Source organism: Phoca vitulina, unplaced genomic scaffold (assembly GCF_004348235.1).
Source record: "Phoca vitulina isolate PV1807 unplaced genomic scaffold, GSC_HSeal_1.0 scaffold1, whole genome shotgun sequence".
NCBI classification, from domain to species: Eukaryota; Metazoa; Chordata; class Mammalia; order Carnivora; family Phocidae; genus Phoca; species Phoca vitulina.
Window position 1 is genome coordinate 32,019,634 of NW_022589704.1, and position 19,208 is coordinate 32,038,841.

General features: G+C 35.5%; 1 protein-coding gene across 27 annotated transcripts in view; it reads right to left on the reverse strand.

The window, feature by feature from the left end:
* The window catches only part of ABI2 (abl interactor 2), a 123,501-nt gene that overhangs the window by 53,604 nt on the left and 50,689 nt on the right, over positions 1 to 19,208 (reverse strand). For all 27 annotated transcript variants that reach the window (XM_032404078.1, XM_032404069.1, XM_032404213.1 and 24 more), the window contains exon 2: positions 2,663 to 2,830. In XM_032404078.1, coding sequence (XP_032259969.1) covers positions 2,663 to 2,830 — 168 coding nt within the window. The remainder of the gene's footprint in view (positions 1 to 2,662; positions 2,831 to 19,208) is intronic.

The following is a 19,208-nucleotide window of genomic DNA, read 5'->3' on the forward strand; positions in this document are numbered from 1 at the left end:
CCCCACAATGGGTATGGGTGATTACTTTAAAAAAATAGATGATTATCTTTCACTGTCATTTGCTTATTGTCTTCTACCTTCACAATCTTCCTACTTTCTCTTACAAACTAATAACAAGCTGTTCATCCTCTTTAGGAACTCTAATATATTAATTTTTCTTCTGCATTTGCACTTTTCTTCTATTTTAGATCCTTTGCTAAGACTGCAAACATGCAGAAATTTTAAGACTTTCAAGTGTAAATTCAAAATTCTCTATCAGATTAGCAATTTGTCAACATTCCTATAGAAAACCAAGTTCATCCATTTCATCATTATTTCTTCTAAGGGGTCTCTCCAGAATAAAATTTACCTCTCATTCATTAAAACTCACCAATTAAAAAAAAACTCACCAATTCTTTGCAGGTTTCCTTTTTTACTTTAAGAGACACAGCAATACAATAAGCAGCAAATTATACAAAGTCTAGAGAAGTTTATATGGGGGGGGACACCTGGGTGGCTCAGTCGGGTCTTGATCAGGGTCATGAGTTCAAAGCCCCACATTGGGCTCCACACTGGGCATGGAGCCTACTTAAAAAAAAAAAAAATTTAGGGGCGCCTGGGTGACTCAGGCGGTTAAGCATCTGCCTTTCACTCAGGTTATGATCTCAGGGTCCTGGGATTGAGTCCCACATCGGTCTCTGCTCAGCAGGGAGCCTGCTTCTCCCTCTAACCCTCCCCAACCTCGTGCTCTCTCTGACTCTCTCTCTCAAATAAAATATTTTTTAAAAAAAGTTTATATGAGATATAAAGAAAACCTTACCATGGCAAATTCATATTTAAGATTAAATTTAGTATTAAATAACACAAAATCCCTCTAAATTAGTCTGATGAACTCTCAAACAACAGAAATATAAGTGAGTCCTCCCATATCTGATTTGATTATCTGGACTGTATTTTATTTAATTACATAAGTTAAGGTTCAGACTTTGAAAAATTGTTAGATTAGTCAATTTCAGAAGAGTCCTAAACTCTTAAGATAAACAAAAAGAAAATATAATGTACACTTTTTTATAATGCACATTTTAAAACTTCTTATTCCAGAAGAGTTCTAATCATCTAGGTATAAAAGAGTGTTGAGTACTACATCAAGGGACGCCTGGGTGGCTCAGTCAGTTAAGCGTCTGCCTTCGGCTCAGGTCATGATCCCAGGGTCCTGGGATTGTGTTCCCGATGTGGAACCGGGCTTCTCCCTCTGCCTGCCACTCTCCCAGCTTGTGCTGACAAATAAATAAATAATATTAAAAAAAAAATTAATACCACATCAAGTTACTCAAATAACAAGAGTGCTAAACTACAAAAGCTCCAAAGATCTCAACAAAGAGAAGCAGACAGATCAAAACCTTTATCTTTTTAATGTTTTTTTTAAAATTCATTTTGCAATTACAAATTCGCTTTTCACTGAAGTATTTATTTATTTAATTTTTTTTAAGGTTTTTATTTATTTATTTGTCAGAGAGAGAAAGAGCACAAGCAGGAAGAGCAGCAGGCAGAGCAGGCAGAGGGAGAAGCAGACTCCTCGCTGAGCAGGGAGCCCGATGTGGGACTCGATCCCAGGTTCTGGGATCATGACCTGAGCTGAGGGCAGATGCTTAACTGACTGAGCCACCCAGACGTCCCTTCACTGAAGTATTTAAATGGCTCCAAAATACAGAAATGGTTATGAGAGCAATGACATACACATGCAACATTATGCAGCCACTGAAAATGTTTATGAAGAGCTTTTAACATCATGGGAAGATGTCTGTTATCCTAGTAAAAGACTAAAATCCAAAATTCTATACATAATATAATCACAGCTACATTTTAAAAACTATTTATAAGAAAAAAGTATTGGAACAAAGTAAAGCAAAGTAGTAAAGGTAAAAAGTTTGAACAGTAGAAAAAGGGTTTCTTTTCCATTTTATTCTTTTTCTATATGAGAATGGCTTTTAAAATGGAAAAAGTGTAACATTAATTTTTTTAAGTTTTATATAAAGATAATTCTGTAAGTTCACTTAGATTAATATTTTCATTATTGAGGGGCACCTGGGTGGCTCAGGCGTTAAGCGTCTGCCTTTAGCTCAGGTCATGATCCCAGGGTCCCGGGATCGAGCCCCACACCGGGCTCCCCGCTCCACGGGAAGCCTGCTTCTCCCTCTCCCACTCCCCCTGCTTATGTTCTCTCTTTCGCTGTGTCTGTCTCTGTCAAATAAATAAATAAAATCTTTAAAAAAAAAATATTTTCATTATTGAGGTATGGTACCATCCTGGTAAACAAAAATCCTACCAAGAGAAAAAAAATTTTAAAGAAGTGATCAGGCTATCACATTAATATTTTTTTAAAAAGATAAAGAAACATGAAACTTGGTAAAAGTTGGAAGAAACCAGACAAATTTTTACCTCAAGGCTGATTATTTTAATATGACTACTGAATTTTAATAGAAACCATTAAAATCTCCTTCCCTGTAAAAATCACAGATAATCACTCCACAAAAAGAATCAAAAACAACCTGATACTGAATTTGTATTTTCCAAATCATACATGTGAGTTAAATCACATAGTAAAGGCTGCCAGCATTATACAGACAGCTTGTGTTTAAAAAGTGTTCCTCATAGGCAAAATAGAGAAACAGTGTAGTCTCACTTGTGAAATATGATTGATTGAAGATTCCATCCTTCGTAGCTGGGATGCCTGAATATCCAGCATCTGTAGAACATTGTTGGCCAAGGTATTTATCAGATAGGCAACACTTGCTAAGGACTGGGTGGTGTAGGCTTTGGTTTCTTCTAGAGCTCGCTGCTTATCTGCTGACTGAGGGGGAAAAAAAAAATCATTAATTTAAAGATAACCCACTCTATCAATCTACTCTACAAAAATAGTCATCAAAACCATTGTTTCTGAATCTACACACCCTAGCTGAAAAGGTTCTGAATGTTAATTACCAATATCATGTAAACCCAACAACTACTGATTGAGTTGACTAATATTTTAATGTTGAATAGGTACCTCTTCGTATAGATGCAAATAAAATCCTATAGCCATTATTTAAAAAATTAGTTCCACTGGATATTTTGAGCAATGGCAGCAAATATATAGCTTCTCAAGATTACTGTTTGGAAAGGTAGCACTGATTTGAATGTATAAATTCTGGCATCCATTTTTCTACTTTCCTGAATTTGTCCTTTCCTTCCACTCTAAGTGTGAAATGTGTCTATAATGTAGTATCTCATTAAAGGAATAATAATGATAAAACAATTATGATAATGATAAGTAAAAATGACAAAGTAAATAAAAATGGGTAATAGTCATGATAAATAACGAGAAATTAAAATAAAAATAATTAAAGGGGCACGTGAGTGGCTCGGTTGGTTGGGTGTCCTACTCCTGATTTTGGCTTGGATCATGGTCTCAGGGTCGTGGAGTCAAGCCCTGCACTGGGCTCCACGCTCAGTGCACAGTCTGCTTGAGATCCTCTCCCTCTCTTCCCCACCCTCTCCCCCCACCAATAAATAAAATAAATCTTTTAAAAAAATAAAATAATAAAAGATACCTTTCTTCTCAAGCATTTTAAGTGTTACAACTCTGAGACATAAATTGCTAAGTATCAAAACAGAGTACAGAGTAAAAAGTGGTTAATTCATTATTTCCAAGGTCCCAAGGCAAAACAATGGTAAAGATACATCTTCTATGCTGCTAAATGCTAGACACCATCTTCTTGTCCTAGTTCTAGAGAAAGACTGTGGTTCAGTAGAAAGTACACAAGCCTCTGAACCAGAAACCTTTTATCTTCATGTAAGCTCTACTATTTACTACAACATATCCATTTGGACAAGAGTAACAGTTTCTCAATTTCCTCAGTTACAAAGCAGAGGAAATAAACCTCTATATTAACCATTCTAAGCAGTGTGAACACCAAATAAGATAATGAATGTAAAACCACTTTCTAAAACTACAAATCTTTCTATGTAACAACTGTCATTATCTCTCTGAGTGGTCATTAACTGTTCAAAGTCCACTATGTTCCACTCTCTTCTCCTATACAGTATAGGAGTCAAAATTAACAACCTAGATATGTTTTTCCAGGGAGAGCAAAATTCTTTTTCTATTTTAATCCTTAGTAATTTCACTCTCTTCAACTTGAATTAACAACAGAGTTGAAACCAAATTTGGCTGAAGATAAATACTTTTTAAAAAACACTATAAAGAGGGGCACCTCCGTGGCTCAATCGTTAAGCGTCTGCCTTCAGCTCAGGTCATGATCCCAGGGTCCTGGGATCGAACCTCACATCGGGCTCCCTGCTCAGTGGGGAGCCTGCTTCTCCCTCTCACACTCCCCCTGCTTGTGTTCCCTCTCTCGCTGTCTCTCTCTCTGTCAAATAAATAAACAAAAATCTTAAAAAAAAAAAAAAAAAACAACATAAAGACTTCTAGATTCTGATTGTGCATGTAAGGAGCTTAGAAGTCACCATTGCATCATAACAAGTAAAAAGCTCAGCACAATGAAAAAAAAATCAACAACTTTTCTTGAATTCATAGTAAAAGCAGCAAGTCATTAACACTTTTCAGACACTACTCTAAATCAGAGTATTTACTATACAGAATAATTCAAAATTAAAACACTTAATTTTATAATATACCTTCTTCAAAGGATCAAGAGGATATTTGGAAAGATGTAATTATTTTCAATGCATTTTTTTATATTGATAGTATTTGAGATTTTTCTGAAAAACAAATATTATCACTTCATGCTCTGCCTTTGTTCCTAGTCTATGTGTGAAATCATGTAGCTGATTGATGCTGTATCAAAGATATGAAAGTTCCTTTTATATTAAATAGGCTCTGTGTATATCTACTTTTCTATGGAAGATTGAGGACCCTATAATGTAAAATGATGAAGAAAACCTAAATAGAGATGCTGTTTGTGGTTGATATAACATTGATGTAAATCAACATAAAGTATGTATTCAGGGCATCATTCTTCTTCTGCAACATAAAGTATGTATTCAGGGCATCATTGAAATAAGACAAAGGAACACTCTGAATTTTATAAACATATGGCTGTACCAATCGCTCTTTAGGAAAAAAAGCTGGCAATCCATTAAAATCCTGATGTATCCTCCTAATGGCAATTATGTCATAAAGTCACGAATATATGGAAGTCATGAATATCAGCTGATGAGATTGAAACAAAAAAAATCTTCAGATATCAGAGTATAGTTAACTCTTTCCTAAAAGGGCACACATTTATTGTACATCCATATTTACTAAATAGTTGGCCTCAGTCTTGAAAACCAAAGAAAGCACAACTCTCAGATCATTATATGAGAAGAACAAGAATGCTTCTTGATTGCTTGTAATCTTTTTTTTGACCAGGGAGCACATAGTAGATTTTGAAGTGCTTTATTTGAACTATGTGTGAATATAATATATTTTATTTAATAAAACTATATGGTTTCTAATATATTAAAAGAAAAAAATTATTCCTGGAACCCTTTGAGAGGAGAGGACACAGATGACATGATCGCCTATATAGAAATCCAAAAGAACTGACGAAAAAACTCTTGGAGCTAATAAGAGATTACAGCAAGGTGGCAGGATACAAGGTTAATATACAAAAGTCCATTGCTTTCCAGGAGTGAGCAAGTGGAATTTGACATTAAAAACACAATACCATTTACATTAATAACCAAAAATATAAAACACTTAAGTATATATCTAATAAAACATGTGCAAGATTGGGGCGACTGGGTGGCTCAGTTGGTTAAGGGTTTGCCTTTGGCTCACGTCATGGTCCCAGGGTCCTGGGATCGAGCCCCACATTGGGATCGCTGCTCAGCAGGGAGTCTGCTCCTGCCTCTTCCTCTCCCTTCCCCCTCATGCTCTTGCACGCACTCTCTCTCTCTCAATAAAATCTTTAAAAAAAAATTTTTTTTTAAATATGTGCAAGATCTATATGAGGAACATGGCAAAACTCTGACGAACAAAATCAAACAACTAAATAAATGGAAAAACAGTCCATGTATGGATTGGAAGATTCAATACTGTCAAGCTGTCCATTCTTCCTAAACTGAAATATAGAGTCAATGCAATCCCAACCAAAATACCAGCAAATTATTTTGTGTATATCAACAAACTGATTCTAAAATGTACAAGGGGAGGCAAAAGACATAGAATAGGCAATACAATATTGAACAACAAAGTTGGAAGACTAATACTACTCAACTTCAAGATTTACTCTACAGCTATAGTAATCAAAACAGTGTGGTACTGGTGAAAGAATGGACAAAAAAGTTTCATGGAACAGAACAGAGAATCTAGAAATAGACCCACATAAATACAGTCAATTGATCTTTAACAAAAGAACAAAGCAATACAACAGAGCAAAGATAGTCTTTTCAACAAATTGTGCTGGAAAAACTGGACATCTAAATGAAAAAAAAAAAGAATCTAGATACAGAATTTATACTCTTCACAAAAACTAACTCAAAATGGATTACAGACATAAAAGTAAACTGTAAAATTATGAAACTCCTAGAACACAGGAGAAACTCCTAGAACATAACACCCATATCTGGGTGACCTTGGGTATGGCAATAACTTTTTAGATACAAAATCAAAGGCATGATCCATGAAAGAATTAATTGATAAGCTAAACTTCATTAAAATTAAAAACTTCTACTCTTCAGAAGACAATGTCAAGAGAAATAAGACAACAAGCCATAGACAGGAAGAAAATATCTACAAAAGACATCTGATAAAGGACTGTTATCCAAAATATACAAACAACTCCTAAAAATCAACAATAGGAAAAAATTCAATTAAAATATGGGCCAAAGACATTCATGAACACCTCATCATAGAAGATATACAGATGGCAAATAGGCACATGAAAAGATGCTGCACATCATATGCCATCAGGGAATGCAAAATGGTACAGCCACTTTGGATGACAGGTTGGCAGTTTCCTACAAAACTAAACATACTCTTACCAGATGATCCAGTAATCCAGCTCCTTGGTATTTACCCAAAGGAGATGGAAACTTATGGTACACAAAAACCTATACACGAATGTTTACAGTAGCTATATACATAACTGCTGAAAGTTGGAAACAATCCAAGTCTGTCCTTCAATAGGTAAATGAATAAAAACTGTGGTACATCATACAATGGCATAAAGAAATGAGTTATCAAGCCATGAAAAGACATGGAGGAAACTTACATGCATATTACTAAATGAAAAAAGATGAATCTGAAAAGGCTACATACTGTATGATTCCAACAATATGACATTCTAGAACAGGCAAGACTATGAAGACAGTAAAAGATCAGTGGTCGCCAGGGGCTGGTCAGGGGAGCGATGAATAGGTGGAACACAGGGAATTTTTAGAGCAGTGAAAATACTCTGTATGATACCATAATGGATAGATGTCATTATACATTTATCAAAACCCACAGGGCACCTGGGTGGCTCAGTCGTTAAGCGTCTGCCTTCAGCTCAGGTCATGATCCCAGGGTCCTGGGATCAAGCCCCGCCATCGGGCTCCCTGCTCAGCAGGAAGCCTGCTTCTCCCTCTCCCACTCCCCCTGCTTATGTTCTCTCTCTCTTGCTGTCTCTCTCTGTCAAATAAATAAAATCTTAAAAAAAAAAAAAACCCACAAAATGTAAAACAAGAGTGAACCCTAAAGAAAACTATGGACTTTGGGTGATACTGATGTGTCAACATAGGTTCATCAATTGTAACAAATGTACCAATCAGGTGGGAGGGGGTGTTGAAATCTCTGTACCTTCCTCTCAATTTTGCTGTGGATCTAAAACTGCTCTAAAAAAAATAAAGTCTTAAAAACAAACATACAAACATACATTCCAGGATTCTGTTATCAGCTACTTTCAAGACAGGCATATCTATGTCAAATTTCACAAATGTTGATGCAAACAAAAGATGTATAAATTGAAACAGACTCTTAACTATAGAGAACTGATGCTTACCTCGGGGAGGCAGGTTGGGGAGATGGGTAAAATAGGTGAAGGGGATTAAGAGCACACTTATCATGATGAGCACTGAGCAATGTATAGATAGAATTGCTGAGTATATTGTACACCTGCAACTAATATAACACTGCATGTTAACTATACTAGAATTAAAATTTAAAACTTATTTTTTTAAGATTTTATTTGAGAGAGAGAGCAAGCACAGGAGCAGAGGGAAGGGCAGAGGGAGAGGGAGAGAGAGAAGCAGACTCCCTGCTGAGTGTGGAGCTGGACGCAGGGCTTAATCCCAGAACCCTGAGATTATGACCTGAGCCGAAGTCAGACACTTAACCAACTGAGCCACCCAGGCGCCCCTAAAATTAAAAATAAACTTTTTTTAAAGGTGTAAAAATTATACTGTCATTAAACTTATTTAAAATTGGAATTATGCTTATAAATTATACTATAAACTGCAATTTATTTTTAAGAATTTAACATGGATAACCCTACAGTTAAAGGTAACAAAACTCCAACCCTTCTATTCTAGCTAATGTTTGCCAAATTTTTCACACTATGCCTAAGCAGATTATTCAAACAAGAGCCACAGATTGTAGGATTTTTAATATATCAGATTACACCTATTTAAGAACAACTATGAGTGATACTAAATCACTCTTTCCCAAATGGAAGTTCATGGATATTCTCCGGGAACCAGCAGATCTCTTTAATAATTTTTTGTATTATTTTTTTACTTTCATAATAATTTACAAAATTTTAAAATTCACACATTAACATTACATAATATAAATTACCAAATAACTAAGAAACAAAGCAAATTCAGCACTGCTTTGAGGTTCAATTGTGTTAGGCCCAAATCATCCTACTGTAATTATAAAGCAAATTAATGAGATAAAAGAGGCAAAGTTAATATATAAATAATGCACTCACACCAAATGATGACCAAATATACATTACACTGTGCTGTACAAACAAACGGAAGTATTTTTATAGGGTTTGCAATTGCTTAAAAAACTTGGAGACTTAATTCATTCCAAGGAACCACCACAGGGCAAGTCCATCGTACACTCTGTAATACTGCTCAAAAGAATCAGTAAACCTGCCACCATATTCAAATTTTAAGGACAACTGAGTTTTTGCAAAATATCACCCATGACATCGCTGTTTCTGACTTATTTTTATTCATTTAGTAGTTTTGTTTATAAATTTACTACATATTTATGATTTTTACGAGAGCTGTAATTATAATTTTATGTTTGAACATTAAATAACATTAGCATAAAAATTAAATGTACTTTTCAAAATAAGTTAACACAGGCAGTCAGATTTCTTTCTTTCCATTTAAAAGGGTTTATCCTTGGGGCACCTAGGTTACTCAGTCAGTTGAGCCTCCAACTCTTGGTTTCCACTGGGGTCATGATCTCAGGGTCATAGAATGGAGCCCTGCATCGCACTCCACTCTTGTTGCAGAGTCTGCTTGAGATTCTCTCTCCCTCTCCCTCTGCCCACCCCCTCACGCTCTCTCAAATAAATAAATCTTTTTTTAAAAAAAAGGGGGGGGCACCTGGGTGGCTCAGTCAGTTAAGCGTCTGCCTTCGGCTCAGGTCATGATTCCAGGGTCCTGGGATCGAGCCCCGCATCAGGCTCCCTGCTTGGGAAGGGAGTCTGCTTCTCCTTCTCCCTCTGCCCCTCCCCCTGCTTGGGCTCTCTCTTTCTCTCTCTCAAACAAATAAATAAAATCTTTAAAAAATAAATAAATAAATAAAAATAAAAATAAAAATAAAAAAGGGGGGGTCTGTCCATAAATAAATAGATAGATAGATAGATAGATAGATAGATAGGGTTGTCCTTTACACAAGCCTAAGAATTACTATGTCAGTTCTGGGGCACCTGGATGGCTCAGTCAGTTAAACGCTCAGCTCTTGATTTCAGCTCAGGTCATGATCTCAGGGTCCTGAGATGGAGCCCTCCATCGGGCTCCACGTCTGGGCGTGGAGCCTGCTTAGGATTTTCTCTCCCTCTTCCTCTGCCCCTCCCCCAGCCCATGCTCTCTATCTCTAAAACGAGTGAATAAAATCTTAACAAAAAAAAAAAAAAAAAAAAGAATTACTATGTCAATTCATATGTAAATATGAAAAAAAGAATGCAAATATAGTCCTGTAAACATTAAGGTAATAGCCCCAGAATACATGTAGACTAAGGGAGATAAATACTTTTTTCTTGGTACCACAGAATAAGATTACATTCAATGAACTAGAAATAATTCATTTATCTGTGATACTCATTCTTGTACAAAATTCACAGACAGCAACTATTTTCATTAATAGAAGAGGCAAAAAATCTTGGGGCACCTGGGTGGCTCAGTCAGTAGGATGTCCAACTTTTGGTTCCTGCTCAGCTCATGATCTCATGGGGTCCTAAGATTGAGCCCAGTGTAGGGTCTGCACTCAGCAGGGAGTCTGCTTGAAAATTCTCTCCTTCTGCCCCTTTTCCCAACTCAGGTTCTCTTGCTCTCACATGCTCTTTCTCTTTCTCCCCCTCTCTCTCAAATAAATAAATAAATAAATCTTTAAATAGAAGAGGCAAAAATCTGTTTCCCATAAGCTGTGTGAAACAAAAATAACAAAAAATGACATATAGAAGTAAATGCTGAGTATAAATGCTACAGTGAAGGAGAGCAGTGTGGCCACTGTTGCAAAAAAAAAAAAAAAAAAAAAGTTCAATGTAACATATCTACCACATATATAACTGAGCTTAGAACGGATTTTAAAACATTGTATCTGCTCTCAAGGATCTATTATGGGAGAAGATTCATATAAATTACTAAAGTGAATTAAACAAGGGGAATAAAAACAAAAGTACAGTGAAATAAGGATAATATGATAGATGGTATGAGGAAAATGGCACAGCTGATTCAGGAAAATAAAATCCCCACAGATTACCTGTATTATATGTATATTTTTAATCAGGTAAACAAACCATCTTATGGGGCACCTGGGTGGCTCAGTTGTTGAGCGTCTGCCTTCGGCTCGGGTCATGATCCCAGGGTCCTGGGATCAAGCCCCGCATCAGGCTCCCTGCTCAGCAGGAGGCCTGCTTCTCCCTCTCCCACTCCCCCCTGCTTGTGTTCCCTCTCTCGCTGTGTCTCTGTCAAATAAATAAATAGAATCTTTTAAAAATAAATAAATAAACCATTTTATGACAAGTCTTAAGTAAGTGTGTAAAAAGAACTCTATTCCCTATTAATCTTCAAATAACAATGTCAGGAAACTTTTACATCATTATTACTTTGCATTAATAACCAAAATAGGCTCACAATGGGGACATGAGTTAATTTTTTCATATGATAAATACCCTATATATAAACAACTCTCTATATGAACAACCATCTATATTTTTTCTTCTTTTTTTTTTTTTTTTTTTTTTTTTTTTTTTAAATATTTTATTTATTTATTTGAGACAGAGAGAATGAGAGAGACAGAGCACATGAGAGGGGGGAGGGTCAGAGGGAGAAGCAGGCTCCCTGCCGAGCAGGGAGCCCGATGCGGGACTCGATCCAGGGACTCCAGGATCATGACCTGAGCCGAAGGCAGTCGCTTAACCAACTGAGCCACCCAGGCGCCCTATATTTTTTCTTCTTAATTTGTAAAAAGCTTATTCCATCTTGGCTTCTAAGTCATGAGATTATAATACTGGAACCAGAATTTATTCAGAAATCCGTAATTTTTACTTAGCCATTAATTCTACCCCTAACCTATTTCCAATGGGCATATTTGAGAGTGAAGCCATCCTCATCATTTTCTCTATCAGATCCTCTACCACTCGATTTGAATGTTAAGAACATTCGTTTTCAAATATATAGCTACCCCTCCAATCCTTCAATACAGCAATTCTGGAACCACTTCAGCACATGATCAACTAACAATATTCTGATACACCTGAGTCTGACACTATGAACCAATATTCTCTGCCTTCATCAGGCCATAACTTACCCTAAAAACATATCTCTATTCCAAGGGTTTCACTATTTTGGTCTGGGCTTATATAAATTCCACTACATTTATAGCTCTAAATCTATCTTAGAAAAATAATCAAATATGAAAGAAGGCACAGACACAGTGAATGGCAAAAGGGAAAAAACACAAGACTGATTAACAATACATTTATATAGTACATTCATGTAGTAATGAAAATAGTTCTGCTATGAATTACTGAGATGGAAATACAGCTACAAAATAATTAAGTTCAAAAGAGCTGGTTACAAAGCAACTTTAACACAATCATCCTAATTCTGTAGTTGCCTGTGTATAAGTAAATATGCGCACAAGAAAAAAGAAAAAAATAAGCCCCATAATGTTAATATAAGTTTTCTCTGAATACTGGCAATATAATTTATTTAGGTCTTTTAATAAAGATTTTTAATATGGTCCAATTTTTTTTTTTTTTACTTCAGGCAAGTATTGCTTGCCTTGTCAGAAAAAAATAAAGCATCAGCTTTTTTTTTAACTGTAACACATGCATTAATACAAAAGAACAGAAAATTGAGTGTTCTGTCCTAGTCAACTCTAAGGAATATTTTTAAGGCACTAAAGTTCCAAAACAATTTTTTAAAATATTTCTGAAATGTATTTTACATTTGTATGCTTACTGAAAGTTATTTTGGGCTCAAAGGTTTTTTCTTGTTATTTCTTTTTTCTTTTTTTAATTTTATTTTATTATGTTATGTTAATCACCATTTTCTTGTTATTTCTAAATTCAAAAGGAAGTTTTAAAGGGTTGAGGTTGCTGCACATCTACACTATGGATAAGTCAATCCAAGGACATTAAGGTTTCATAAGAACCTGGTATAATAAAAGCTGATATTCTAAGTTTGAAATTTTTGTGCTCACTTCAGCAGCATATCTACTAAGTTTGAGATTTTTTTTCCCCATAAAGTGTTCAATAAAGACTGGAATAAATGTAGACAGACACTATTTCAGTAAAACTGATATCAAAATTTCTACTTTATCTTTAACCTATTAATGACAAAAGAAGCTAAAATATCTTATTTCATGTAAAACTGTTAACAGCACTTTAATAGAGGTTGTTTTGCAGTTCCTAAGCAGCAAAATCTGATAAGTAAATACTTGTGACTTTTGCTATAAATTTATTTAACTATTGACTATATTATGGTTATAGGTCATGCACTAAAGGCAATAGGACACTTCAACCCAGCTATTTAATATTCCTATTTAAATGAGATTAAGTTACGATAAAAGAAAAAAATCACTTAGATAAGAGAAAAATTATCATAGGTTTATAAAAAAACGTAACGTATGCTCTGGTAAATACAAATAGTCCCATGAAGACAGATCTTACACAGAATAGTAACCTCCCTCACAGGTCCATATTGTGCAGTGATTAATCCTTCCAATCTTGCTATCTCTTTACTTTCCCTCATGATACCAATTACTTTCTACATGGAGATGTTCCCAAAAATTCTGTCTTCAAACTACTTCTCTTCTTGCTGTACCTTCACTCCTTAAAAAGAAACTTCATTCCTTCCTCAGCTGTCAATTCCAAGCACACAATTTTAAAATCTATTTACAGCTTACTTTACATCTCTCCCAAACCCTTATTTTTGTTTACATGGCATCTCATCTTTTATATTGTAAAACGCTAACTCATCACCTTCCCCAAAACCACTTCCTCCTGATTCTGTTCATAACATCATTACTCCATCATCTAAGATACTTTCCAACTCTCTGTATCCTACACCTTATCAGTTGCAAAGATACTTATATTCTAACTGTGCCTTACATTCTTTCAATTCCACTGCCTAAATTCTACTCCAGGCCCTCCTCATATCTTGCTAGTACTACTTATACTAGTTCCCGGGTCAGTTGTAGTATCTTACAATCTGAAGATTGTCCTGAAGATTCATCATCCTAAATCAGTTCTGAAGCCCCCACAGCGTTCTCCTACCTACTTCTATATAAACTCTTCTACTATCACTTAGAGCCTCCCTAAATATGGCCTAGAATTCATCTCCCATTCAACCCTACTAGGACCTTAGATTACAGTTTAATGAGATTTATGGTTCTCAAAACACAGATCATGATTTCTTACCTTTGTGTCTTTGCTTATTTACTTCACCAGTAACCCACCAACTTCACCAACCCCTGCCTCTTCAAGGAAGCCATCCCTGATTGTGATACTCATCATTTTTAATTGAGAATTCCCACAGCATTTTATCAGATTTTCAGCACATATCTTATAATAGCATGCATATTTCATTGATCCAAACTCCCACACCCCTAGTGGTAAGCCCTTGAGGGTAAGCACTATGCCTTACATATCTTCATATCACATTACAAACAGAAGTCACATATTATTTATTGAACTGTATCTATCTTAAGGTTCCAGAGAATCATGGTTACTTCTATCACCCAATTGAAGTGGAGGTGGAATAAGGGAAGTGATATAAGGGAGATTTCCTGGATTTCCAGAAGGTTTGGCACCATCCAGGCTATTCATGGTTATTATGTATCCCTAAGAAGAAAATTTAAACTTATTTCTCAATTTGGTGTTCTGTGATTGGTACTTGGAAATAAAAAGAATAAGAACTTTATACCCTCTAGAAGCAGCTCAAAACAGTAATATCATTACCACTAGGTTCCTACCTTTATTTACCTTTCCTTTCTACTTCTACTAAACAGAATCACAGATTTGGCAGATATTTAAGTGTATAGATAATGGGGAAGGGGCAGGAAGAGAATGACAATATTTAGGGAGCATGAGTGGGAACATGCAGGAGAGAATTCTCCTCTACAGATAACACCCTTGAGATCTATTGTCCGTTTCTTTCTCTTCCCAAGCACTAAATCTCTTGCCTAGTCCAGTCCAGTATATTACACTACCTGGAAGATATATAATTATTTTTGTTCTGACTGTAACTATAACCAGATTAGGTAAAGAATAGGTACTTAGTTCTCAGTAAATGTTGGCCCATCTACAGTATTAAACAATTCCTTCTAGACCCTCCATGATTTAATTCCATCAGTTTGTTTCAATAAACTCTTATTCACTGAACACATATTACATGACACATATCCTACTATGCAATAGGATATCAAAATGAATCCATGTTCTCTGCACTCAAGAATTTTTCACTCCTGGGGCACCTGGGTGACTCAGTCAGTCATGCATCTGACTCTTGGTTTCGGCTCAGATCATGATCTCAGGGTCATGGGATCGAGCCCCACGACAGGCTCCACACTCAGCATGGAATCTTGTTCCTCTCCCTCTGCTCTGCCCCACCCCACTCTCTCTCTGGCTTTCTCTCTCTCTCCCCCAAATAAATAAAATCTTAAAAAAAAAAAAAAGTTTTCAGCCCAATACAGACAAAGGCAAACAAAATATCAATGCAAAATGTTCAAGCATATGAATATCCAAGTAGGACCACTAGCTTAGATGACCATCCAAGTAGAGCCTCAAGAATGGAGTCAGTACTGCCAAGCAGGGGTGAGAGAAGTTATTCCAAGCAAAGGAAACAGCCTAAACAAGGACAAAGAGGCCTGAAAAAGATTCCTTAGTTCAGAAAACATGTAGTTCAGTATTATTAACCTATCATTACTTTACTACCAACCCTGCATTAAGACTGAAATGTGCTAGAACTTCCTTCTTATCAAATGTGCTAGAACTTCCTTCTCATCATGTAAGAAATTAAAATATCACACATGTGGGGACACCTGGGTGGCTCAAACATCCAACTCTTGATTTCAGCTCAGGTCATGATCTCCAGGCCGTGGGATCCAGCCCTGCGTCAGGCTCTCACAAGGGCAGAGTCTACTACTCTCCCTCTCCCTCTGTCCCTTTCCCCTTCTCATGCTCTCTCTCTCTCTAAAAATAAATAAATAAAATCTTAAAAAACTATATCACACATGTAATTAATCTAGTTAGGTCACGGCAGAGTCACAGCATCTGACTCAATAATGGGGCTAAGGGGAGTATTCTTAGAATACCTATTTACTGAGCTTTCAATTCTGCATTCCAACAAATCTAACTAAACCAAATTTGAAAGAAAGACCCCATCACTAAATTTCACTGAAATTCCAATAATAACTTCTAAAATATATGATAATCATTACATGCAAATGGGAAGAAATATACACTTATTATGCCTTCAGAATTATTCAACTATTAAGTTCTATGATGCCTATGAAAGAATATATTCATGCTTTGCTTTCAGATTTCTGGATGGAGAAGGAAGTCTAAAAAAAAAAAACAGTATGGCATTCAAATTAGAATGAGTCATACATGTCATAGTGAAAAACAGTAAAACATAATTAGATAAACATAGACGATTTACCAAAAAAATAACACAAGACAGATATGAACATGGGAAAATATTCAGCTATACAAATGATGGGGGGAAGGAAGAATGACAAAAACAAAACACCATTTTTACCAAGTAATTAACAAGAAAAAAAAGTTTTAAAAAACATACCCACAACTGTTTTAAATTTGCTTTGTGATTATCTTGTTTTGGCAGATGAAGAAAGAGAACTCATAAAAAGGATGCCAAATACTCTTAAGAAAGCTAAAGTAATACTGAACTTGTGAGTATATACTTATGGTAAAATGTGCTACATTCTAATGATGTTATATTTTCCTAAATTCTTAGGGTAGCACTAAAAAATAAGCCTTTAGTTAGAAACAACAAAAAAGGGGAACAACCTACATATGCAAAAATAAATTAAGCAAACCTGACTATTATGCAGTCTCTAAAAATGTTAATATGTTGTTACATTATATTATGTAATATTTATACTTGTTATTGCTTTGTTACTATTACTTCATTATACTTTCTTTAATCATGGAAAAACTCTATAAATGACTACAAAGAAAACATACAGTATGCATTTAATTATGTAAAAACATGCAAGAATGGGGAAAAGGGAAAATTTACATCAGTTGAAATGTTAGGGTAATGGAAGAGTAACTTTTTTCTTTTGAAATTCACAATTTAAAATGTCACATGTACACTAAGCAAACAGATTTTAAAAGGTGACAGATGACATTAAAAGCACAGGCAACAAAAGAAAAAGCAGATAAAATGGACTTCATCAAAATTAAAAACTTTTGGGCAAAGGACCCTATCAAGATACTGAAAACACGACCCACAGAATGGGAGAAAATACTGGCAAATCATATTTTGATAAGGGATCAATAGCCAGAATATATAAAGAACTCCTACAATTCAACAACAAAAAACCCAATTAAAAAACGAGTAAAAACATTTGATAGAGATTTCTCCAAAGACATACAAATGGCCAAAAAGTGCATGAAAACATGCTCAACATCACATCATTAGAAAAATGCATATCAAAACCACCTGATACTACTCCATACACATTTAGAATGGCTATTACTTAAAAAATAATAATAATAACAGAGGGGCACCTGGGTGGCTCAGTCATTAAGCATCTGCCTTCAGCTCAGGTCATGATCCCGGGGTCCTGGGATCGAGCCCCTCATCAGGCTCCCTGCTCGGCAGGAAGCCTGCTTCTCCCTCTCCCACTCCCCCTGCTTGTGTTCCTGCTCTCGCTATCTCTCTCTCTCTGTCAAATAAATAAATAAAATCTTTTAAAAAAAAAATAACAGAAAATAACAAATGTTGGCAGGGAAGCAAAGAAATTGGAACCCCTGTGTACTGCTGGTAGAAATGTAAAATGGTGCGGAAACTGTGGAAAACAGTTTGGCAGTTTCTCAAAGAGTTAAACATAGAATTACTATATGATCCAACAATCCCACTTCTAGGTATATATACAAAAGATTTGAAGCAAGTATTGAAAAAGATACTTGTACACCAATGTCCATAGCAGATTACTTACAAGATAGAAACAACCTAAATGACCCTCCACAGATGAATGGATAAATAAAATCTGGTGGATACAAACAATGGGATATAATTAAACCTAAAAAGAAATGAAATTCTGGTACATGCTACAACATAGATGAACCTTGAAAACATAACTTTAAATGAAATAAGCAAGACATGAAAGATCAATGTTATGATTCCACTTATATAAAGTACCTAGAATAGGCATATTCATCCAGATAAAATTAGAGCAGAGGTGCCAGGGGCTAAGGAGAGAGGAGAGTGGGGAACTACTGTTTAATGAGTACAGAGTTTCTATTTGGGATAATGAAAAAGTTCTGGAGATGGATAGTGGTAATGGTTGTACAATACTGTGAATGTACTTAATGACACTGACTTGCACACTTAAAAAATGGTTAAAATGGGGGCGCCTGGGTGGCTCAGTTGGTTAAGCGACTGCCTTCGGCTCAGGTCGTGATCCTGGAGTCCCTGGATCGAGTCCCGCATCGGGCTCCCTGCTCGGCGGGGGGTCTGCTTCTCCCTCTGACCCTCTTCCCTCTCGTGCTCTCTGTCTCTCATTCTCTCTCTCTCAAATAAATAAATAAAATCTTTAAAAAAAAAAAAAAAGAATAGAAGCAAAGGAAAAAAAAAACAGCTTTAAAAAAATGGTTAAAATGGTTAATCATACAATATGTATATTTATCACAATAAAAACCACTAAATAAAAAAAAGGGATAGAATGATAATCTCTTAAGGGCACAATATATATGTATTTTTAAACACATATCCTTTAGGTTATGATAATGGGATCAACTGAGAATGAACTTTGTGAATTCATGGTGTATCATTTGGTTTTATCAATTTTTTAAAACTTTAAAATTGGAACTTTCAGAGTCATTTTCAGACCTCTGGATCAATGCACCCCAAAGTATAATCTAGTATAGTCCTAGTCTAAAACCAAAATATTCATTTTTTTGAGACTACACTTTAGAATTTTTCTTCTATAAAATATAGCCATTACTTCTTCTAATTTTTTTCAGTTAGAATTAAAATATACCTATATCCCCAAAATACAGCCATTACTAAAGTCTTTCATTAGCTACAGGGAAAGGGTGTTTAGTAACAATGAACAATGAACCAGCATGAACACACTAACCATATCAACAAACTGTGACTGATTTCTTCTATTTCTGATAACAAAGTCAGCAAAAACTACTTTTACTTCCTAGTGAAGCTTCACCGTTATGGTGTTAGCACTTAGCCACAATACACCAAGAAAATACTGAAGTAGACACAAATGGCTTACTACACAGGTACACATGTCATCTATAAGACAGAAC